General features: G+C 42.3%; 1 protein-coding gene across 1 annotated transcript in view; it reads right to left on the reverse strand.

Moving 5' to 3' along the window:
* The window catches only part of LOC139451198 (sodium- and chloride-dependent transporter XTRP3-like), a 61,865-nt gene that overhangs the window by 24,208 nt on the left and 11,881 nt on the right, over positions 1-25,776 (reverse strand). The window contains exons 2-4 of the mRNA XM_071232943.1: positions 24,549-25,194; positions 5,399-5,706; positions 4,274-4,435 (exon numbers count right to left, since the gene is read on the reverse strand). Of these exons, the coding sequence (XP_071089044.1) occupies positions 4,274-4,435; positions 5,399-5,706; positions 24,549-24,876 (798 nt within the window). The 5' untranslated portion in view covers positions 24,877-25,194. The remainder of the gene's footprint in view (positions 1-4,273; positions 4,436-5,398; positions 5,707-24,548; positions 25,195-25,776) is intronic.

Consider the following 25,776-nt stretch of genomic DNA (forward strand, 5'->3'; position numbering starts at 1 on the left):
CACGCACACCACCTTGAGGACATAGAACATGGTTGTATACACGAGTTGTGTCCCCTGTCACGTACATCACATGGAGGACATAGAACATGGTTGTATACACGAGTTGTGTCCCCTGTCACGTACACCGCCTGGAGGACATAGAACACGGTATAATACACGAGTTGTGTCCCCCGTCACGTACACCAACTGGAGGACATAGAACATGGTTTTATACACGAGTTCTGTCCCCTGTCACGTACACCATCTGGAGGACATAGAACATGGTTGTATACACGAGTTGTGTCCCCTGCCACGTACACCACCTTGAGGACATAGAACAGGGTTTTATACACGACTTGTGTCCCTTGTCACGCAAACCACCTTGAGGACATAGAACATGGTTTGATACACGAGTTGTGTCCCCTGTCACGTACATCAGATGGAGGACATAGAACAGGGTTGTATACACGAGTTGTGTCCCCTGTCACGTACACCACCTTGAGGAAATAGAACATGGTTGTATACACGAGTTGTGTCCCCTGTCACGCACACCACCTGGAGGACATAGAACATGGTTTTATACACAAGTCATGGTTTTATAGACATAGAACATGGTTGTATACACGAGTTGTGTCCCCTGTCACGCACACCACCTTGATGACATAGAACATGGTTGTATACACGAGTTGTGTCCCCTGTCACGTACATCAGATGGAGGACAATGAACAGGGTTGTATACACGAGTTGTGTCCCCTGTCACGCACACCACCTTGAGGACATAGAACATGGTTGTATACACGAGTTGTGTCCCCTGTCACGCACACCACCTTGAGGACATAGAACATGGTTGTATACACGAGTTGTGACCCCTGTCACGTACACCGCCTGGAGGACATAGAACATGGTTGTATACACGAGTTGTGTCCCCTGTCACGTACACCAACTGGAGGTCATACAACATTGTTTTATACACGACTTGTGTCCCCTGTTAAGCACACCGCCTGGAGGACATAGAACATGGTTTTATACACGAGTTGTGTCCCCTGTCACGCACACCACCTTGAGGACATAGAACATGGTTGTATACACGAGTTGTGTCCCCTGTCACGTACATCACATGGAGGACATAGAACATGGTTGTATACACGAGTTGTGTCCCCTGTCACTGGTCTATTATCGTAAGTCCATGTTGACGTATGGCAGTTGTGATCGACTTAGCGCTAAAATCGCTTTGTGGAACGCGCCTCTGGACTATACTAAAAGTAACCCAACAACATCCGCCATTACTACCATCCACATAACTCGCCACATGCTTTCAAGTCATTTCTGAAAATGCCCGTGGCACTCCTTAATTAGGGACATGGAGATTTACAACGTCGAAAGCATATACAAGCACCATCAATCTGATCAGTGTAACCACATTGTCCAGACCGATGTTCCCATAATCAGCAAATAATTCCGCTTTAGCAAATTTCTCCTCTTCAAGACACTATTAAGCTGGCTGAGTTGATTGAATACTCACTACTCTCAACTTGTAATGGGGATGCAATCATAGGAAGAACCATTCTGGAAGTGGTGGTGGTGGGGGGTGCAGTGACGTAGTATGTGCTTCGAATTGTTAGCCACATGCACGACAATGGAGGAATGGGTGGGCGAAGGAGTCGTCGAATGCTGTGGGGGATGGTGGGGGAGGAGGTAGTGGGAGGGGAAGAGAAGATTGCGTTCTGCACTCTTGAGGTAGAGGAATTAGTAGTCACATGGGCGAGGAAGAAAAATGTAAAAAAGTTTTACAGGAAACGCTGAACGCTTAAATAAATTCCATTACTTAACATGTCAGCGTTACTGCACTTTGAAACCCGTTTAGATCAATGATTTTCCTTCAGTTTCGCAACATTCATTTGGAAGTCTGCAGATCTTATTTTCTGAATAAAGAACTAGCGTTTGTGGGATGTACGTATGATCAGGAAAACATGCATCTTCCGCCATACTGAACACAGTCAGTGTTAACTTCCTGAATTCAACTTTAATAATATCACGACGAAGCAAATACTCCTAGAAACGGAATCCAGAATGATAAAGATCAAGTGATTATTTTAAGGCACCTGGTTTGGTTGTTTGTTAGGAAGTTGAAGGTCAAATTCTATGAATATACAAAAGGGATGAAAAGGATAAACTGAACTCTTCGTCGAACTTTATGTTGTTATATCAATATCTTCTTACAAAGGGCGGTGGGGTAGACTAGTGGTTAAAGTGTTCGTCACTACGAAGATCCGGGTTCGATTCCCCACATTTCTAAGACCCATTTCTTGGGTCCCTCGCCTTGAATTTGCTGGATTATTGATAAAAGCGGTGTAAAACCATACTCACCCACTCTACTCAAAAGAAAGAAGTTGTTATCACTAAGAACATAACGACACTTTCACAGTGACTCAGTTGGTTGGAGTCACTTTACAAAGTGTTTCAGCTGTTTGTAAGCTGAACGAGCTAGATAAGCCCCGTAATGCAGGGCGTTCACGTTCACCACGCTTGTGAAACTCACGCACAGAGGGTTGATGCTGCAATGGCGATTCTCTTGTCGAAACTGGTTTTCGAACCAGTTTAATGTCTTTTTAAATGAATTTTGACAAAATATAATCCATGGATTTGCTGGAGCATGCTTATTATTCAAATCATTTCTTACTTCTGTTGTGAATGAACTAAAGTGATCTCTAAGTCCAGAGGAGCTACACACGTGTGAGTGTTCCTATACAAAACCCCAAGCTTTCATTAAACACGAGAATATGTCAGTATATCATTAGATTTATAGGAGCGAAATATAAATATACGTCGACTTGGGTATTTGGGGAGGAGATACTATCAGAGGCAGACGCAGAGCTTCACTTTGCCAGATTAGATGGCGGACTGCTCAGAAGGTGCCGAAGAATCGATGAAGTCTTGTCCAGATGAATGCCAGCGTCCGTTGCCGACGTGATGCTCGTGAATGGTTCAAGTCCGGGAGAGTGTCAGGTAGATGTAGTCTCCGAGGCATCCCCGACACCCCATCATGAAGTAAACTACTGTTGGACATCATCGTCTCTAAGCACGCAGACAATTAGGCCACTGGTGTTGTTCTAGAGACACCGGTGCTTGGCTTCCTGGGAGTGGGCGCTGTTTTAAAATCGAACAGGTATTCCCCATACAGCAACCAGCCAATCGTTATTGTTTTGTGGGCTGGAAGCTAATCATTAATTCAGTGTCATCGACAGGTTCAAGAGAGTGGGTTGTTATGTTGGCGGTGATTTACGCCGGGGTAATGGAGATGACCCTGTTTAAACCGAGGCAAGCAAGTGTGGGAGAGGATGAGGATGGGAGTTGTCAGACATGGTCAAGAGAAAACAGGCTTGTACTGAATAATATTCGTTCGTACACTCGTACCCTCTGGGATGAGTCGTCTAGAATAGACACGCTATATTACGGCAGTATGTGGACAGAGACCCCCAAAGGATGCAAATGTATAATGTATATTTGATAATAGTGGTAACAAATTATACTTATTTTAGTGAAATCCAGCTAATTCTAACTGAAAACGTCCGTTTGAATTGCCGTTTGAATTGAAGGATTCATGGTACCCAACAATGACGTTTGAGTGTTCCCTGCAATAGGTGTCCTGATTGTGGGGTTTCCGAATTAACGAGGTTTCACTGTATATAATAGACCAGCACCTGTACTGAAGGTCGACTCTGTTTAGTGAGTGAGTTGGCTTTAACGTTTTCGTACAACTAAGGGGCGCAACTCTGCACAGCGAATTGTTGCTGACAAAGCGAGGATCATAATCAGACGAATCTGCGGTTCGAACCTGAAACCAGTGGATCGTGTGACTATAAAGGGACGCAACTCCGTACAGCGAATTGTTGCTGAGAAAGCGAGGATCATAATCAGACGAATCTGGGGTTCGAACCTGAAACCAGTGGATCCTGTGACTATAAAGGGACGCAACTCCGTTACAGCGAATTGTTGCTGAGAAAGCGAGGATCATAATAAGACGAATCTGGGATTCGTACCTGAAACCATCCTATAATAAACAATACATAGAAAGTGAGTGAGTGTGGTTTTTAGCAATATTCCAGCAACATTACGGCGGGGGACACCAGAAAGGGTCTTCACACATTGTACCCATGTCGGAAATCGAACCCAGGTCTTCGGCGTGACGAGCGAACGCTTTAACCACTAGGCTACCCGACCGCCCTTGATACATAGAGAAGTTAAGGAAAATAACATAACGGCAATTAAATATAACAATGGGTTTACAACTCACCTTTCCGGAGGACTTGATCCCCTTAATGATGCAGCAGTAGACAATGATCCACGCCGCCACAAGGCCGACACACATCTTCCAGTTGAGGTGGGGTGGGGACTCCACGGTGGGGGCAGTGTTCAGCGTCTCGCGGTACCAGAAGTACGTGGTGGGGCTGCTTTTCTTATGAGAGAGGGAAAGAGATAACATCAGACTCATGGGACAGATTGTGAATGAAGACAAGAATTAGTGGAACAAACTTAGAAAACGCGTATGAATTAGCCCATATACCAGCCTTCCAGTAGCATTCGGGTTACCAATTACCTTTTGTTTGTTTGGTTGTTGTTTAACGCCGCACTCAGCAATATTCCAGCTATATGACGGCGGTCTGTAAATAATCGAGTCTGGACCAGACAATCCAGCGATTGACATCATGAGCATCGATCCACGCAATTTAGATCGATGACATGCATCAACCAAGTCAGCGAGCCTGACCACCCGATCCCGTTAGTCGCCTCTTACGACAAGCATAGCCCTTTATGGCACGCATGGGTTGCTGAAGACCTATTCTACCCTGGATCTCCACGGGCAACCACTTACCTACTTTATACGACAGAGCAATGGATATTGTATCATATGCTGTAATCAATAATTATATTACCGTAATCAATGAAACGCCAGATGAAATATAATATAACCTCCAAGCACCGAGCAAGAATTTTGTTTTTGTTTTATGGTTAATAGCAATTATGTAAATTATAAATATTATATTCTATGTGACCAATCATGAGATATGGCACCCTATGGGTGAAGAATAACAATTTGACTTTCATTATATTTGAAAACTACAGCATCTTTCTTCGGATCACATAAATACAATTCACAAGCTTCAATTCATATTTATTACAGAAATACATGACATCACACATGGTTATCTTCACTGAAGTACGTTGACGTCAAACGTCTTATGACATCATAGTATAATTGTATTTCTCCTGGTTGGTCACTTATATAGGTAGGACGCGTGGTGGGGGTGGGGTGGGGGTGGGGGTGTGTGTGTGTGGGGTGTGTGTGTGTGTGTGGGGGGGGGGGGGTGTCTCACCTGATTGTGGTAGGACGCTTATAGGGACAAGAATGTTGTCTTACCTCACATTCAGGATCCAGAATAACTGTGCTATTGCCCTCCACCCGATGGGGGCATGACGCCCAGGGGAGAGGACTCTGAAAGCTCTGGCCGAGGTAGATGAGGCACCATGCCATGATGGTGTTGTAGTAGAGGGCCACGTTGAAGGACACCACGGCAGAGGCGATGCCAAGGCCCCCCAGGTAGGGGGATACCTGGCTCCATGCTCCAACGGCTCCTTTCCTCAGACGCTGACCGATCGCAAGTTCCAGGAAGAAGAGTGGTATACCCTCTATGGCCAGCATAATGGCGTATGGCACCAGAAACGCCCCTGTAAAGAATGACATGATTTCAGTGCAATGATGAACATTGATCCTTTGAACTGTATCACATATGTGTTTGTTTGTTTGTTTGTTGTTTAACGTCGCACCTAGCTATATTCCAGCTGTATGATGCAGGCCTCAGAACGGATATCGGAGAACTTTTATCAACCTGTCTTTATATAAACATATTTGACCCCGGAAGAAACTCGGGTGATATTCGTTTTAATTCATTCCTTGTGAGTGAGTGAGTGAGTATGGTTTTACGTCGCTTTTAGCAATATTCCAGCAATATCACGGCGGGGGACACCATAGATGGGCTTCACACATTGTACCCATGTCGGGAATCGAACCCGGGTCTTCGGCGTGACGAGCAAACGCTTTTACCACTAGGCTACCCGACCGCCCCTCATTACTTGAGATTTCGCTGCAATATTTATGTTTGTGATTTGTTTGTTTGTTGTTTAAAGCTGCAATATTTTAGTTATATGATGGCGGCCTGTAAATAATCGAGTCAAACCAGACAAACGTTTGGTTGATATCATGAGCAACGATTCACGCCGTCGGTGTACCGAGCCACATCACGCGACCCATCAATTCGCTTCGTACGAAAATCCTAGATTGTTGAGACCAGGTCTTATCCTGGTACCATATAAATTCCTATATAATTGAACGTGACCCTTTTCTGAAACAACTTTGCAGACTTTTTCCACCGCAACACATACCAACTTTGATGCAGATACATGTTTTTTTTTTAAATTAAAAAGGCGTGCATCGTAAAGTTGGCACATTTATCGCGATGCGGTATAACAATTTATCGTGCACTACAACCCTACGACACCTGTAGGGTTAATCTTGTTTCCGCTTTACCTTCCTCATCGCCCGAACCTTGAACCACCATCCGATCAATTTGTATTTAACGCGAGAGTACATGAAACTTAAAATAGACAATGTTGACCTTATATACAATTTCTTTTCAAAACGGATGTTGCCTCTGTTCGTAATTCTCACTGGTATCAACTGTATTAAAACGACAAGTTTTCATGTAACTGTTGTTTACACTAGTTTTCAATCTAACTAAGCTCCCACAGCGTCTTACCAGGGAACTCTATTATGTTATTGGTAAACGTAATGGGAGCATTATAGGGTGTATTGATTAGCTAAGTTGTCTGACAAGAGTAACCACCATTTTTATCTTCATCAACGTCGATGTTTAAACACGTAAACGAAAGGGTCACTTTACAGTCAATGAATCCTTCCTCGGTTGTCTCCCTTCGAGGAATTCTCCTCCATCAACATTCGATCTAATAAAGCCGACAAGCTGTTTGATATCTTGATTAGCCGGGATCCGGGTTAATCGATGAGTGCAGAGCAAATACAACACATGCACATTTCACTTCATCGTCTTGCTAGACGCAGTAGCTGCTGAGGGCGTACCTACTCGCCTAACAAACGCTTGGCACGAATAAGATGGCGTCGATGAGACGGCCCACGTGACGAAGCTCTGTATGAGGTGGTCGGGTACAACTGTTGACGTTCACGTTGCGTGATGTCGATGTGGGAATCTCTGGCTTAATCATGATCATTTCCCGCCCACAACTGAACATGTCGTGCGACAGAAATAACATTGAATGACAGCCACGGATCGCTCAGTACACATATCTTGTCCCTAGGTAACTATCTATGAAAAGCTTTGCGTTTAATGAGGTCGTATTATCCTTGTCGTGACATGGACTTTTTATGTGATGTATTGAGGAGATAATATAAAATTATTATGATTCATCTTTATTGAATATTAACGGACATGGCACAGTCGTCTGAGGCGACGCAATTCGCTTTGCAGAGTTGCGTCCCTTGTGCACGCCAGAAACCATTATTTGAGGGTTTGAATCCTGATTTGCCCCTTTATAGTTGCGCCATGTCCTATACAGATGTATATGAATATTTTGGACGAGGAACTGGTTGGGGAAAGAAAAATTTAGTGTGTGTTCTGTTTCATGTTTCTAGGTTTGTCAGCACCATACCAATGCTCGTGGGATTTACCAAAGTGGTAAACTTCTGGGGCCTGCATCACTTCGGTCTTTTCTCCCACATGAAGCTGACACGTCGTGCTGTAACTGGAATACTGTTCAAAGCGGTTATACCCAACTCACTCACTCATCTTTATTGGAAGGTGATGAACTCCTTTTAGAAATAATGTAGGGTAGTATTGATATTCCTTTTACCCTCATCAGAAGTTGGCAGAGTGAGCTTCAACATACAATTATATTAAAGGGAGTAAGTTCAATCGCCATACAGCTAGAATATGGAGTGTGGCAAACAATCAACCAATGGCATATTTGACTGACTGAGGCCTAGGCCTTGTAATGTGTATGTGTGCGTGCGCGGAAATGGCGCATTGAACAATATATATTTTGGGTAACATTTTCCACTTTCGTAATGGAAAAGATGTACATAATTAAATTTGAGTTAACTGACAAATACAGTGGCTTTTAAATCATTAAATTTTAAATCCTGTGTTTTTCATTTAATTTTGGTCTGATTCCCCTCAGATACCGATGCATTCAGAAAACTTCCAATCCAGTATTCAGTTATCTTGAGGAACGACCGTACACCAGGGACGTGAGTTTAGGGCTATGCTACATCTCAGAGATAATTAGATATTTATGTGTTTGTTGGGAGCTATCGATCTTAATTGACGATAACATTGTTTAAGGTTAACCTCCAAGTGACCTCTAACCCTGCGTCAGTCCCTGCAGGAAGGGCAGCCCAGGTGTACAGATGAACAAGTTTTAATTAACGGAAATACGAGTGAGTGCATATTGTTTTACACCGTTTTTTTTGGAATATTCAAGCAATATCACGACGGAAACACCAAAGGAGTGTTAAACCCAACTCACTCACTCGCTCATAAATTGACTCCAACAATAAGCGAGGGATATTGGACGCCTGTTCTACACAGAAATCCCCTGCAAAAAGAACTGCAAATAGGACAGAAATAACAATGCTTTATGTAATGCTGAGAGTATATAAATGAACCAAATTCTTGCAACAAACCTTGTAAAGATTGCAAACTGGTTTCATTGGAAAATAAGTAAAAAAGCGAACCATTAAAATATTAATATTTCCAATTGTTCCAAAGGAAAATCAATTGGATACTGAGGGTTGTTTATACTCGAAGAGGTCAAAGGTGAAATGTTAGTCAAAACAGATGCATAATTTTTTTTTTTAGTGATTGACTATGTGTTGAATGTCAACATCAGCCTTTCCTTTCATCACAGTCAAAAGTATAATCGGTTATGTCTGTAATTACGATACTTTCTATGGCATATTCAGATATGCTACACATAATACGTAACCCCACGTTTCTCATCATATTTGCACCAATCTCCTCTAGGCCCCCTATAAATAGGAGCTTTCAACGCTAATTTGTCTTCTATATTGCCAACAACGACTGACATTTACGACAATGAACAGGAAGCAGCGAATCGATCAATGGTAAACATCCTGTATGGTAGATATCACACCTATAGTCAAGGAAATCCTGGCGTTGATGTTGACAAAGAAGGTAGGATCGAACGGAACGAGCACACAAGAAATCCAAGCGACATTTTTGACAGGACGCTCGCTTTCACATTAACGCGTGACTCGCAAACTATAAATGCTGTATGTTTTGTTGATTTTGTGACATTTATTAATTCATGTCTGTGGCCAACGCAGGTTTGTTTCATTCTCATTCTATGCAACTTGTCGTCAGTCAGATGGTACATGTGAGCACAGTTGTAAATGAATAATATCTGAATATTCTAAAAACATCCACAGGGCACTCGGTTCACCTTAACCCTACATTCATTCGCCACAACTCGCCCATTTTCGTAATCTGCGAGAAGACTCTTCAGGACGGGCGATGGCGCAGTCCACTGAACTAATACAAACCCTGAAACCACCGACTGTAGACATGTAAAAGGCGACTAACGGGATCGGGTGGTCAGTCTCTCTTTCTTGGTTGATGCATGTCATCGATCCCCATTGCGTGGATCGATGCTCATGATGTCAATCACTGGATTGTCTGGTTCACACTCGATTATTTTTACAGACCGCCGTCGTATGGCTGGAATATTGCTGAGTGCGGCGTTAAACAACAAACAAACAAGACAAACAAACCTTAAAACACAACACAAGCGTCATCAAAAGATGACACATTCAAATTTTGTATTTTTTTAGATATTGGAGTGGGCTGAGGCTGAGAGATGGGCTATTACACATATGCTATCATGGTATGTCGCACTGGTGTTAGAACAGTTTATTTGACATTTGCAAAAAGCTGAGTGCGGCGTTAAACAAAAAACCAAACCAAACATGGTTGTACGGAAGCTCACTAGAGCCTTCATTTTGTATCTTGAAAATTCGAGGTACTTAGTTGAAAATTCAAGATAATAATAACAAAATTATCTTATACTATCTCTAAGTTTATTAAGCTGAAAATTCAAGATACTAACTTGAAAATTCATTATAAACTGAAATCAGTTAATGAACTTCCAAGGCTCCACGTTCTTATTTGAGCTGACATAGTTGCCAGATTAGAACTTAAATTTTCAAGATAAGAACTTATTTTTTCATGATAACATCTTGAATTTTCAAGATAATTTTGTGTGTGGCCCTCATGGATTTCCGTATGGTGACCTGTTTCACGGTAAATATTCTGTTGAGGAGTTCCTAACTGCGACACCGATGCTAGCTGTGTACAGCAACTCTGTTATTATCTAACATCCACTGGTCGGCAATACAAATATGGCTTCGATTTGGGCCATTATGACGTTCTACTTAAGTTCGATGCCCATTTTCCTCGGTCTTCAGAAACCCTGTCGGAGGGTAAATTAAGGAATATCTTTGAACTTGTTATACCCTATATTCCAAACCATTACACCAAATATTTCCCTTGACAATGCCTTGTCAACACTTGTGTTATGAACCTGTTAATACAAAAGGATCAGGTTTCTGTTTCGGACACTGTTAATATTTTTTAAGATACAGAGGTCGCGGCCAAAAGGTACGATTTTGCAGCTGTAAGGTTTTGTTTGTTGTTTAATGCCGCCCTCAGCAATCTTCCAGCTAAGTGACGGTCGGTAATTAATCGAGTCTGGACCAGACAATCCAGTGATTGACATCATGAGCATCGATCTACGCAATTGGAATACGGTGACATGCATCAACCAAGTCAGCGAGCCTGATCCCATCTCTTGAAGTTGTCTCCTTCAGTTCCTACTCATTGGCAAACTGGCATTTTCACACTGAAATTAATCATGAAAGAAATTCAATGTGCAGTTCCTTCACTTGGCCACTGAAAGGCAATCCAAAGCTGTCAAAATGTGATGTCGCTTACCGGGGAAGACTCAAATTTTCCATTCAGACGTTGAGATTGGAAAATATTGCCAAAGGAAATTATTGCGCCTGTTCAAAAATAATGAAAAAACTCTTATCTCTGTCTTAAAAACGTGTTTGAATGATATCTATTCCAAGATGTCGCCTTCAGTTGGACGAAACAGTGATAGTTGAGATGAGAGAGAGGGAGAGAGAGAAAGAGAGAGAGAGTGAGGAGGGAGAGAGAGAGGAGGGAGAGAGAGGGAGAGGGAGAGGGAGAGAGAGGGAGAGAGAGGAGAGGGAGAGAGAGTGGAGAGAGAGGGAGAGAGGAGAGAGAAGAGGGGAGGAGAGAAAGAGAGAGGGAGAGAGAGAGGAGGGAGTGAAAGAAAGTAAGAGAGAGTGAGTGGAGAGAGAGAGGGGAGAGAGGAGAGGAGGGAGAGAGAGAGAGGGAGAGAGAGGAGGGGAGAGAGTGGAGAGAAGAGAGAGAAGAGGGGAGAGAGTGGAGAGAAGAGAGAGAAGAGGGGAGAGAGAGAGGGAGAGAGAGGAGGGAGTGAAAGAAAGTAAGAGAGAGTGAGTTGAGAGAGAGAGAGAGAGAGAGAGAGACAGAGAGCAAGTGTGTGTGTGTGTGTGTGTGTGTGTGTGTGTGTGTGCGCCAACTAACGCCGGTGTTATAGTGCTAGCCCACTGAGATACCATACCGCACTGTAACACGAATACCCGAGCCCGACAGGACATACTGACTGCTCGTTTTATCCCCTGTATGTCACATGACACAAATCTCAAAAGCACATGTCAGAACTCAGTCGACAAAGGCAGAATAACAATACTCGGCAATAATGATTTTCTTGAGATCGGAGAGAAGGATATTCATATGGTAGCGTGAAAACAAAGCTTCTCTGCTCTAGTCTTCTTTGTGAGTCTTCAAAAGTAAGACGAAAAGTCGCCTCTAATAACATGATTGAAGGCCATGAAATCAACCAGGGGTTGAATGAGAAGTCCTAAGCCTGACATGGAAGGAATTGTGTAACAGTAAATCTTTTGTTTTCGACATCACGTGTCATAGTGGTGTGGCCACAAACAACTGAGTCAATTAAGCTAATTGTTTCGCTGTTACAAGTCAGTTGAAAAGAGGAGGTGAGGTGAAATGGATTTAAACGTCGCGTCCAAGATTATTGCACTTATATAGCGACGTTCATGTACGCGTGTACTTCACTTCAGGCCTTAACAGGAGAAATGCCACTAAGTCTACGCAGGGAACAGCTAAGCTTAAATTTCTTGGCCGCGTCCCAATCAAACCCTCTTATCCAAAACTTAATAAACCAAAACATCAGCCCCAAAAAACCAAGCTCTATCTCGTAAACACCCCTTACTTACCCCAATATTCCAAAGAATAACAAACTACCTAAATGAACACCAAATTAAAAATCTTAAACAAAACTGCAAACAATCAAATATCTTCACCCCTAAACTTAAAATATCCAAAATAGACTAGCTAGCCAAATAAATAAACAAACTACCCAAACATAGCTAAAACCACCACACTAGCATACATACACGGAAATTGGCCAAATTGGTGTCACATTTACACGGACGGATCTTCAGATCCGACCTCCAAACACACAGGTTTCGGAGTCCATACCACACAACCAACTAAAACCACACAATCCTTCCGACTCCAAAACAACCAATCAATATTCACGGCCGAACTAATGGGCATGGCCTCAGCCCTCCATAATCAAGAATCCAAAAACCACAAAAAAATCCTAAAACTTACCGACTCCCTAAGTGGACTGCAAGCCCTCCAAAACAAAAATACTCAAAACCGACCTAAATTAATAAATCAAATACTTAAAAGCTCCAACAACCTAACTAAGGCAGGCAAACAAATAACCTTTTTGTGGATACCCGTCCACGTAGGAATATACGGTAATGAAAACGCCGATAAAGCAGCTAAACTATCCCTCAAAATCCCAGAAATAAGCTTAAACTTACCCATCTCAAAAACAAGCAAGAAATCACCAAAAAATGGCATAACCTATATCTAAACTCAAATAGCCAAATAAAAAAAGTACTCAGCAAACCACTAACCAAACCAAAAATTCTCCATCCATCAAAAAATATCGACAGCGTAATCAATAAACTCCAAACAGGACACACCAACCTAAATAACCACCTAAAAAAATTAAAAAAACACACTACAGGTAATTGCCCACACTGCAAACAACTAGAAACCCCAGAACACGCACTCATCCACTGCACACACTACCTAACACATCGAACCGCATTACAAACCACCCTCAATCTAAACAAGCCTCTCACTCTAGAAGCAATACTAAACCCAAAAAATAAACTAGAAAACTTCAAGGCCTTAGGCGTATTCTTAATCAAAACGGAACTAATAAAACGCATCTAAAAACACAATAATCAACCAAATCAAAATCACATAAACAAACAAACATCCACCATACCCAGCCCCCTTAGTTCTCCTCCCCAACCCCATCAGCATCTATTTCAAATCTCAAAATTCCCAAATTCTATATAAGCAACCCCTAAAGCCCCCTCTTGGGTTGCACAGACCACTTTCGCCCCTTTCGGAAACACATTAAATGGCCTGGCCGGGCCCGTGTGCGAAAAACGCATCAGTCCGAAAGCGCACGTTAAATCTCCAAAGTAAGCAAGTAAGTACGTGTGTGTGTTTGTGTGGCTGCTTGCACTAGTCCGGACTGATGTCGATTTATAGTGCCAGCTCACTGAGATACCATGCCGCAGTTTAACATGAATACCCCACTCAGACACAGTATACTGACTCCGAGCCGACCAGTCCTTGCTTTAGCCCCTTAATGCCGAGCGCCAGATAGGGTAACAACAAGTACCATATTTTAACGTCTTTTGGTATGACGCGGCCGGGGATCGAACCCGCTCTCCGGGCGGACGCTCTACTACTAGACCACGGAGGCGGTCGTTGAATAGAGGAACGTGAGGAGATCAAGTTCCCGTGGATACTTGTTTGGACTTGACTGGACCTTATCAATCAATCCTCTATAGAGAGAAATTCCACTTATCTATAACTACCATATTGTAATAGCATATAGATGGGTGGATGGATTCTAAGTAACAAACTTAGGAAAGTGATAAATAAGTGTAAAATATATTAAAAATGGATTTACTTGCTGTTATATATGTCATGGCATGACAGGTGAGGTGAGGTGAAATGGGATTTAAGGCCGCGTCCAAGATTATTGCACTTGTATAGCGACGTGCATGTACGTGTTGTGTGTGGCTGCTTGTACTAGTCCGGACTAATGCCGATTTATAGTGTTAGTCTGCTGAGATACCATGTCGCATTTTAGCATAAATACCCCACTCAGAGACAGTATACTGACTCCGAGCCGACCAGTCCTTGTTTTAGCTCCTTAATGCCGAGCCCCAGTCAGGGTAACAACAAGTACCATCCTTTAACGTCTTTTCGTATCCTGGGATCGAACCCTGGACCTTCCGCACTGTGGGCGGAAGCGCTACCACTAGACCACGGAGGCGGTCCATTGCATGACAGATGATTGTAGTAACATGAAAGAATCGGGTGTTCTTATACTTCTTTTGAGTAACAAGACAGATAAACTATAGTTATATGAAATAATCGGGTGTTCTTTAACTTCTCTTGAGTAAGAAGACAGATTAACTATAGTTATATGAAATAATCGGATGTTCTTATACTTCTTTTGAGTAACAAGACAGATTTACTATAGTAATATGATAGAATTGGGCCTCCTTTAACTTCTTTTGAGCAGTACACATCAAGTTCGCACGATCATGAGACGACCAAGCACTCGGAAAAACGACGTGAATTCTATTCACGTTTGTCGAAAGTCTGGTCATGCCCTTCCTGTTTTCGGGTTGTCTCATGACGGACACAGGAAGTAGTTTTGTGTACGAACTATATTTTAAATGAGGCTTGGACAATCCATCCCTAGCCAAAACGAACGTATCCCAATTAAAACGCCAGGACCACGGTTCTGGGTTTCAATAGATCCCAATATTCACTCCAACGTCCCCGAAGGCGCGATTACTCGATGTATATTTCCAAAAAGTGTTTTTGTGGGTGCAAATTCGACAAATAACACACATATTTCTATAGTTTCGAACACATCTTAATTTAAACTACCGTCACATCCATAGCCAAAACGAACGCACCCAATAAAAGTGCCAGTGGCACGATTCAGCATTTCAATAGACCTCAATACTGCCGCCATCGGCCCCACAGACGAAGATAACGAGGCACGCAGCTTGGCCTGAAGTTACTCCACAAATATAATCAGTTTGCCAACAACAGGGGACTCAATTCAAGCATCTGCCTGATCAATTCTTCCTTGCCCAGTCAGTATGTGATAAGTGTTGGATGAACGGAATACAAACTGTAGTAATTGGATTGTTATCTTACATGTATTACGGTAGGGACGAATAAATTGATTTGTTTGCCTTTAGTGACAGGTTTGTGTGCAACTTCTTATCCCTTATCTTTTAAGAATCCAAAATACTAGAGCCAGTTCAACTCCCTGTTGAGAGTCATATTTCTTCAAAGCGAATCCCCTACCCTAAGGTTCTGATGTAATTGCCTGAACAGAATACCGATCGACACAGTCATAGGCGGCCTATGCCTGGAGCTGGAAGTCAGAAGAATTGTACTTTCCTTGAGATAATGGTCATATCTAACCACGAGGAAGATCCATTTACGTCCATTATACACCATACTGCCTTAGTCTGTAGTCGGTAAATATTTATCATTCCGTTGACGAATAGTTTGACGTCATTTACAGTTACAACACGTCAAAACCTTTGATTTGATTTGATATGGCGGCGAGAAGAACATGGCGAATAAAAATGTTGGTGATGCCCAAATACCCATTTTCTAATGTACATGCCGTAAAAGGCGACTATGCTTGTCGTAAGAGACGACTAACGGGATCGGGGGGCCAGGCTTCCTGACTTGGATGATGCATGTCATCGTATTCCAATTACGTAGATCGATGCTCATGATATAAATCAGTGGATTGTCTGATCCAGTCTTCCTGTGCGAGGCGTTACACAACAAACAAACAAACTTCGTTGACGTGTATGGGTAAGATTTTTACCAATACTCGAAAACAGAGGGAAACACGAAATGGTTAATTCCTGGACGTTTTCCACTTTAGTGAAACCCACAAGCATGGGTAGGTTGCTGACAAACAAGAGTCATAATCTGGTCAAATTGGGATTCGAACTGGAGCCTAGTAAAAACCACTACAGAGCGCATTGCCCCTTCGTTGGTTGGGTTTGTTTGTTTGTTTGTTATTTAACGCCGCACTCAGCAATATTCCAGCTGTTTGACGGCAGTCTGAAAATAATCGAGTCTGGACCAGACAATCCAGTTATTGACATCATGAACATCGATCCACACAGTTGGGATACGATGGCATGCATCCACCAAGTCAGCGAGTCGGACAACCCGATCCCGTCAGTCGCCTCTTATGACAAGCATAGCCCCCTTTTATGACAAGCATGGGTTGCTTAGAACCTATTCTACCCCGGATCTTTACTGCAGATCTAGCTGCAGATGAATACTAGATACGTCCACCGCTTGAGTGTGCATCTGTAAGTGTGTAAAAATACCTTCCATTTCACGGTAGACAAATTACTGTCCATATTCACCTTATATCGGCAGCGCGTGTGATTTTTATTGACATTCTGGAACATCAAGTCGTATAGGAACTCGCGCTGGCAAATGAAATAGCTTAAACAGCCATAAGAACAGAGCGGCAATTCGCAAAGAGACGGACGTGGCTTGTTCGGAAACGAGAGAACAATAGCTTACGTAGGAAATCATTGCACTGCAAATTGACACTGGGTAATTCTCATCGATTAATGCAAATATATTGGCAATGAAGCCAGAGACTCCATGACGATGGAATGGCGGAAATGGCATTGATGGTGCAGTGTGCGCCTTCTCAGGCATAAATAGTTTAACAGCTTGAGAATATTATCATACAAACTAGAGAATTATTATTCGACCTAAGGGTCAGTGACTGGTGTCGTTCACCCCCCATCGCCTTCCTTGTAATTAATGTGTTTTGGGGGTCGACTTCGTCAAAGTAACCATATTATTCTTCGCCTGTTTTCCGTATTGGTGAAACGTATAGCGTTTTTTGTCAACATTTGCATTAGTTTTTCAGATTTGTCCTATTTTATTACTCTAATTCCAAAATTGTGTTCAAACTACGTGCCCTAGTACAAATTTACTATTTGCATAAATGTTTTTGGTGTCAGTGGTAACTGAACCTCGGTATTGTATGAGACCAGGCAATTATTGTTACAAGGAATAAGCGGCATCGATATTCCTCTGAACTGAAGTTAAATTGCAGAAATTCTGCAACATGTTTCGATCGGTAAGGGGGCACGGGTGGCCCAGTCGTCTATGGAAAAAAATGCTGTGCATAGTTGGAACCACTGGGCACGCCAGAAACCTATGACTGTGGTTCGAATCCCGGTTCGTCCCGACTATGTTTCGAGGTTTGTCAGCACCATACCCGTTCTCGTGGATTTCACCAAAGTGGTAAACGTCTGAGACCTGTATCACTTCGGGCTTTCCTCCCACATTAAGCTGACACGCCCTGATATAACTGGAATACTGTTAAAAGCGGCGTTGAACCCAGCTCACTTACTCACTTCAACGGTAAGATTTGGGTTTGGGTGTGAATAAGATGCATACTTATAGATGCACCTGTAATTAGATTATTGCACTTACATAGCGACCTGCATGCACGTGTGTGGGTGTGGCTGCTTGTACTAATCCGGACTGATGCCGATTTATAGTGCTAGCCCACTGAGATACCATGCCGCAGTTAAACATGAATACCCCACAGTTTACTGACTCCGAACCGACCAGTCCTTGTTTAGCCCCTTAATGCCGAGGGCCAGACAGGGTAAAAACAAGTACCATTTTTTAACGTCTTTTGGTATGACGCAGCCTGGGTTCGAACCCCGGACCTTCCGCTCTCCGGGAGGACGCTCTACCACTAGACCACTGAATCAGGATCCATATTTCATTTAACTGGAACACATATCAGTTTCGGCAAAAGCTAGTTATCGATATTAGACATTAATAAATGACAAATACTAGCAAACATGTGCTGTATCCTCATGTGTTTAAAGTTACTTAAAAAAGCAAGATCTCAACACATTTGGGAAGTTGCCAGCTCTCCATCCTTAGGATAGAAGTCACAACAGGGATTTGTCTAGACCTGCTCAGATCCGGGGTAGAATAGGTCTTCAGCAACCCATACTTGCCGTAAAAGGTGACTATGCTTGTCGTAAGAGGCGACTAAGGGGATCGGGTGGTCAGACTCGCTGACTTGGTTGATGCATGTCATCGATCCCAATTGACTGGATTGTCTGGTTCAGACTCGATTATGTACAGACCGCCGTCATATAGCTGGAATATTGCTGAGTGGGGCGTTAAACAAAAAAACAACCAACCAATCTTAGAAGGGATGTTGGGGTCGCATTCTACCCGACTCTATTTCTCTCTCACAACCACCACACCAACTCTAACCCATACAAGACCCCGCTCTCGACTTTCGGAAGTATTGTTCACTGGTAGCTCCTGATAATCGATAGATGTGTTGAAAACAGCAATCTCTCGATTATAGACATTCAACAAAACAAGACTGAGTTTGAAGCGTGTAAACATAACAGGTCTTTTAATGTCATCAGACGCCTTCACCATGGCAACAACATCAACGAAGGCATCATAACAAATATGAATATGGCATTTTCACTGACCAACAGCGTCTTGCAGTAACAAAGGACATCACGAGGGTGAGCGGCTAATTTCTTCTGTGTTGATCGACTCCCAAGAGAAGTCTGCAAAACATCATTACTTTCACGAAATTATGCCCTAATCAACAAAGCGAGAAAGGGAAACGTTATTTTATTATTCCCTTGATGACTTTATCGAAAAACGAATTATACCATGACGAATGAGATTGTAACTCAGCAGTTTTTCATCCCTACTGGTAGCACTGGACTGGCTGCTTAAAAAGCTCAAAGGAAATAAAAAAACAAGTGTAGTATTTTTATTCGGCGAATGGATAGCTTTCTTGAATTTGTGAATTAGTTTACAACAAGATCTGAGAGCTGATTAAAGGGGCAATAACATATTAAAATATTTATAGTTCGGAATACAGAAAATTATCGCGATATTAAAAGCGCGCCTGTATCTTTTTATACTTGTTGTGATATTCTTTTCTGAAGCTTGAATGATAAGCGGACGAGCCTGCAAACATTGTGTGTTTGTGTTGATGAAAGTGAGTGAGTATGGTTTTACGCCGCTTTTAGCAATGTTCCAGCAATATGATGTCGTGGTACACCAGAAATGAGCTTCACACATTGTACCCAAACGTGGCTTGGATAAAACGGCGATCATTCAAGTATTGAATATAGAATGTTCATGCAGATTATTTGAGTCCAACTCACAGGAAGAGAGAATGTTCAAGATCCATTAAATGAACTGATTGAGTAGATGTTGTTTAACGCCTCAGTCAGCACTGGCCCAGCTGTATCATGATGGTCAGGAAATAATTGAATCTGGACCAGACCAACCAGTGATTGAAAACATTTGAGCAACGATCCACGCATTCAGGGCAAGATTGTAATCAGTAAATTTGGAACCCTCGGGTCGGAATTCGGCAAATCGACATCCTATCGTCTTTGGTTTGATTGATTCTCTTGCCACCCTTACCAATATTAATACGGCGGAAACCCAGAACAAATTGTTCCATTTTGGAATCGGAATCTTTGGCATAACAAGCATAGGTTCCCCCCCATACATTACCTCACTGTCCGTCTTTTTTGGCCGTAAAAGGCGGACCCGTGAAGATCCGGGGTAGAATAGGTCTTCAGCAACCCATGCTTATCATAAAAGGCGACTTTGCTTGTTGTAAGAGGCGACTAACGGGATTCGGTGGTCAGGCTCGCTGACCTGGTTGATGTATGTCATCGTATCCCAATTGCGTGGATCAATGCTCATGATATCAATCAGTGGATTGTCTGGTCCAGACTCGATTTTTCACATGCGTCCTCATATAGCTGGACTATTGTTTAGTGCGGCTTTAAACCAAAACCAAAACAAACACAAACAGAAATATTGCAGCTATTAATAATATCAAAACAAGGAATACAATAAATAGAGAATCTCACCCGAGTGTCAACCGAGATCAAACCCATGAAGGCGAGTTGATGACGTCAGAATGGTCTGCAAAGCATTATGATGCTATTTCAAAGCTCTTGATCACACCCAAACATCTGCTGAGGAAGCCAGTCTTAAATCATGATAAATGCGCTTTACACATTCTACCCAGATGGGGAATAGACCTTGGGTCTTCATATTCGTGAATGCATAACATCTGCCCCATCTTCCAGAGGCAAGAGAGTTAACTGGCTTTAAAAGTCGAATGTCCACCCTTGCAGAACGAGGATGGTATTATGGAGTTAGATTTTGGCTGGACTAACGAGTCTATGCATAGTCCAATCAAAATCGCGCTACGAAATCGAAATCCGGTTCGTAAACTGTCATGCAGAGTTTGGTCGATTGTAGGATTTGCACAACATGTGCACAGCAAACTCGTTGTCAACAGATATTTTCCAAATCGTTTCAAGTTTTTAATCAAGGTGCTCACGTGATTTGATGCACTTCGCGATGTAAGAACCGTTTTATCACAATACAGATCTTGATTGTCGATCGGATCGTCTTGACTGGGCGCCGCCATTTTGTTTGAAGCATATGCAAGTGATACGAGAGGTTGAATCTGATTGGTCCATAGGAGGGGAATAGAAGGGACATAATTCGCAACAGCCACTGGTAGCGCTACGATCGGGCCCAGGAATTCCAGCCTAGTTCGGCAAGGGTGGAAGCTGGACTTTTATAGTCAGTTAACTCTCTTGCCTCGGGAACATGCATCTGCCCCTAATGAATGAACGCCTAAAGCACACCATTCTTTTCAATTAGGATCGATTATCTGTATTCCCCCTTTAAACGTTTGTAATACTCTAATTCATCATCCATCTATACGTACACAGGCAGATTATTTATTCTGAGCAAGATGTTATTTCCGTCATGTTTTACTGATGCCATGTTATCTCAAAGACGCAAAGCGTAACTGACATCCCCACGCCATGTTATCTCAAAGACGCAAAGCGTAACTGACATTACACGCCATGTTATCTCAAAGACGCAAAGTGTAACTGACATCCCCACGCCATGTTATCTCAAAGACGCAAAGTGTAATTGACATCCCCACGCCATGTTATCTCAAAGACGCAAAGCGTAACTGACATTACACGCTATGTTATCTCAAAGACGCAAAGCGTAACTGACATCCCCACGCCATGTTATCTCAAAGACGCAAAGCGTAACTGACATCCCCACGCCATGTTATCTTAAAGACGCAAAGTGTAACTGACATCCCCACGCCATGTTATCTCAAAGACGCAAAGCGTAACTGACATTACACGCCATGTTATCTCAAAGACGCAAAGTGTAACTGACATCCCCACGCCATGTTATCTCAAAGACGCAAAGTGTAATTGACATCCCCACGCCATGTTATCTCAAAGACGCAAAGCGTAACTGACATTACACGCTATGTTATCTCAAAGACGCAAAGCGTAACTGACATCCCCACGCCATGTTATCTCAAAGACGCAAAGCGTAACTGACATCCCCACGCCATGTTATCTCAAAGACGCAAAGCGTAACTGACATCCCCACGCCATGTTATCTCAAAGACGCAAAGCGTAACTGACATTACACGCTATGTTATCTCAAAGACGCAAAGCGTAACTGACATCCCCTCGCCATGTTATCTCAAAGACGCAAAGCGTAACTGACATCCCCACGCTATGTTATCTCAAAGACGCAAAGTGTAATTGACATCCCCACGCCATGTTATCTCAAAGACGCAAAGCGTAACTGACATTACACGCCATGTTATCTCAAAGACGCAAAGCGTAACTGACATCCCCACGCCATGTTATCTCAAAGACGCAAAGTGTAATTGACATCCCCACGCCATGTTATCTCAAACACGCAAAGCGTAACTGACATCCCCACCACAAGCCTTCTTTCAACAGGAATTATTTGTCATCTATGCTTACTGGTGGTCACGAAGTAAATAAATTTCCCTGTATACAGAACTTCTGAACTTCTTTCTCTCTTAATATTTAGATTTGAATAGTGAGTTGTCTTCAGTCGCTGCAGCAGCATATCAGTTATGTCAATCCAAGACGATGATCTCCCTTTACGTACGCGATCAGATTAACATTATTCCATTGAAATTGCTTTTAACTACCTCTTCACACCACGTTACCTTGGAAACGTATTTACATCATTGAAAAATGCACACACGTCCGCGGGATTATAATCACAAATTATTGAATTTCGAATAATTGTGATGTATGCTACCTTCAATTTCCATTGTCGCATTCGTGCCTCGCGATACTTAACGAATTTGGTATTATGATTGTCCAAGCACGTCCAATGTGTTATTCTGAATAATGTATTTTAGTGGGCGTCATCGGGCCCGGTGTATAACACACATAGCAGAAATACCCTCATGGCCCAAGGCTCAGGCAATGTAGGCTAATGATGTTCGCATTAAGATGTTTATTAACGACCACCACAGCGTCCCTAATTGCCACCTCTTAAAATAAGCACATCAAAAGGCTTCTTGGTTTTTAGTTTCATTATTCACTAGGTATAATGTATTTCGGAAAATAGCATTTCATGAGAAAGGAAACACGGCCAAGACCATGTGCTTAAGGACCTTGGTTGCGGGATAACATTGTAGCAGGGTCATCACTGTAGATTGCTCTGTCATTTCTAATGGAATATATGTCAGGGAGTAGTAAGAGAATGTTCCCCAAGGGGTCGTATGTCGCTGGGAGCAAGGTAATGGATATAGACCACTGCTTTATATGGGAAACACAGCTGACAATGGACCTCATTAGAAATTTAATCAGTGGATGGAACGTCACGTGCATGTTGTGATGCGACGTGATTACTTCAACAATGTTAACATGCTGAGAAGTTGTTTGATCAAGGTTACAACATTCAGTAAAGCTTTCACGAAGTTTTATGGTAATCATGTGAAGGACATTTCCAAATTTGACGCATCAGTGACAAAAATGATGTCCGATGCAATTCCCTATTTTGACTTGTACCACATGTTCCCGTGGTTTTTTTCAGGTGAACAGTTGACTTGCTTTTGCATGTGTTTGTGACGGTTGCCACAGGCGGGGCAGGATACGCTCACCTTTTCGCGAACACCTGGTATCATTACTATTTGATAGTGTTTCATTAACACATGCTCATGATATAGTCGGAATTGTACAATCGACTGTGCTTAATGCAGAGATTCCTATTGGATATGGAAATGGTTTTGTCGCTTTTATTTATGTAAAGAACAGATCAGATTAATCTTGAATATTTTTTTAATATAAATATTCACATTATTTTGTTTACATCAAATGGTTTTCCCTGCCTTGGAGACATGGTTCCTCTTCCTTCGTTCAAAATACAAGGAATGATTCTTACATGAACAAAGACTAACCACATTTCTTCTAGATTCTTCAGGTAAAACCCGATAAAACAGGAAAATAATGGGGATAAAAATCCCATTTATTTAGTGTTAAATGTCGTCATTGCGCCCATGGTTTGAAAGTTCTGTTGTAATAACAACACGTCCTCCTGTATATTTATGTGAACGGCATGGCTTATTTGAAGATGAATATCATTTGTTCTTGTTGTCCATATCGTAAGACAAGCAGAGAAAAACTATTTGCATGTATATTTAATAAATACCGTTCATGCATTCATCAATGTCCTGTAAAAATGTTAATTTTAACAGAGGCTTAGTCAGTTTATTTGAAGAGACATTTGACTAGTCACTCTCTTGAATTGGCAGCAATACATCACACTTCATTGTACATTGCATTGAGGTATTGTTTTAATATTTGATAGCAAGTGACTGAATTAATGACCTGGGTCGCGTGGCATCCAATACTGAATAAACTCTCTCTCTCTCTCTCTCTCTCTCTCTCTCTCTCTCTCTCTCTCTCTCTCTCTCTAACATTCTCACTTTCTCTCTCTCACTCTCTCTACACTCACCTATCTTGCTCCTCTCTCACATCCACTCTCTCTCGCACTTACTCTTTCTGTCTCACTCTCTCTCTCTCCCTCCCTCCCTCTCCCTCTCTCTCACAGTATCATATTTATCACATTCGTATCCAGACATAACAGCCAAGATATATTATATAAACACGATATTTCACCGCTTTACGCTTTACTAACATTAAGCATTGTTTGATGAGGAGACCACTTTTTTTCTATAAAATACACTAATAAGCAGCAAAACATTAATCAATGCAGAATCCAGCAATGAATAGTTAAACTAAAACGTACCTCCTCCATTTTTCTGTGTTAGGTACGGGAATCTCCATACGTTGCCAAGCCCAACAGCGTAACCAATCAACGACAGCATAAACTGAAACCGGTTATCCCACAATTCCCGTTCCTCGCCAGTATGGCGGCTTATCTTTTGCTCGAGATCAATGCGCAGAAGATTTGCAGTGGATGCTATTGGTCCAATACTGAGCGTACTTCCGTAAGATGGCGTTGATGCGGTGAGGGACAATCGAGGATCGTTGCTAGGCTCTGGGACTTCCTTATTCAGATTCGGCAGAGCGAGGCGGTCCATCTCTATGCCTGGATCCAGTTCTTGATCCGACATCTTGCACCAATATTATTCCAACAGTTCTTTCCGAAAAAATCCCAAATTCTTACACTGTAATATATCCTCCAATGGTTGTCTTCACAGACGATACTAGCACAGCAACATGGCGACGCAGACGCACTCCAAATTTAAGAATATGATGACGGAATAGTACTTCACAATGTTCACTTCCTTTCACTTACGTCACTTCCGGTCCATAACAGTTGCTTCCCTGAGTTTCACTTCCGGTGTACACTAGTGCCCAAATATGGGCATTCCCTATACATGTTCTCGTGACGTCATACCTGGATGTAGCACCATTGTGACCGTATAGACCTGCAACACAACCATCCGGGCCTTTAATTTATATACTTTATGAAGATAAAACAAGAAAGCACATTACGTAATATATAAACCTTTTAGCCACCCCTTGCTGTATGTCTACCGGGCTTATACATGTCAGAATATTAATATCTGAGGCAGTATCAACGTCACGCTGACAAAATACCCTCTTCTGTGTTTATAATTCATGAAACGTGGAAAGTTCATACATCGGAACACCCATAATTCTATCGATTGACTCTCTCACCTTTCAGAAAAGATAGCAATTGACATACCTTTCTCATGGAAACCAAGACAGGCGAGATAGTTAAAGATATAGTACTTGTTATAAGACCACTAGGTATAGCAGTTCGTTATAACGCCTTAAGGTTTTTACAGCTAAAAGGCAGTAAGTTGGTGCAATGCATCTGGTTACTATACCAAAGGGCATTATATTTCTACAGCATATGCAGCCACCGGAATAAGACGTCTCGTAATAATTCCATTGATTCTTTAAGTGACATTTAGAAGTTTGTGTGAAGAGGGAGACAGTTCTTCTCTATTAGAATGAGGGCGGTGGGGTAGCCTAGTGGTTAA

Source organism: Haliotis cracherodii, unplaced genomic scaffold (genome assembly GCF_022045235.1).
Source record: "Haliotis cracherodii isolate W230 unplaced genomic scaffold, xgHalCrac1.p SCAF_10, whole genome shotgun sequence".
In the NCBI taxonomy this organism is placed as follows: domain Eukaryota; kingdom Metazoa; phylum Mollusca; class Gastropoda; order Lepetellida; family Haliotidae; genus Haliotis; species Haliotis cracherodii.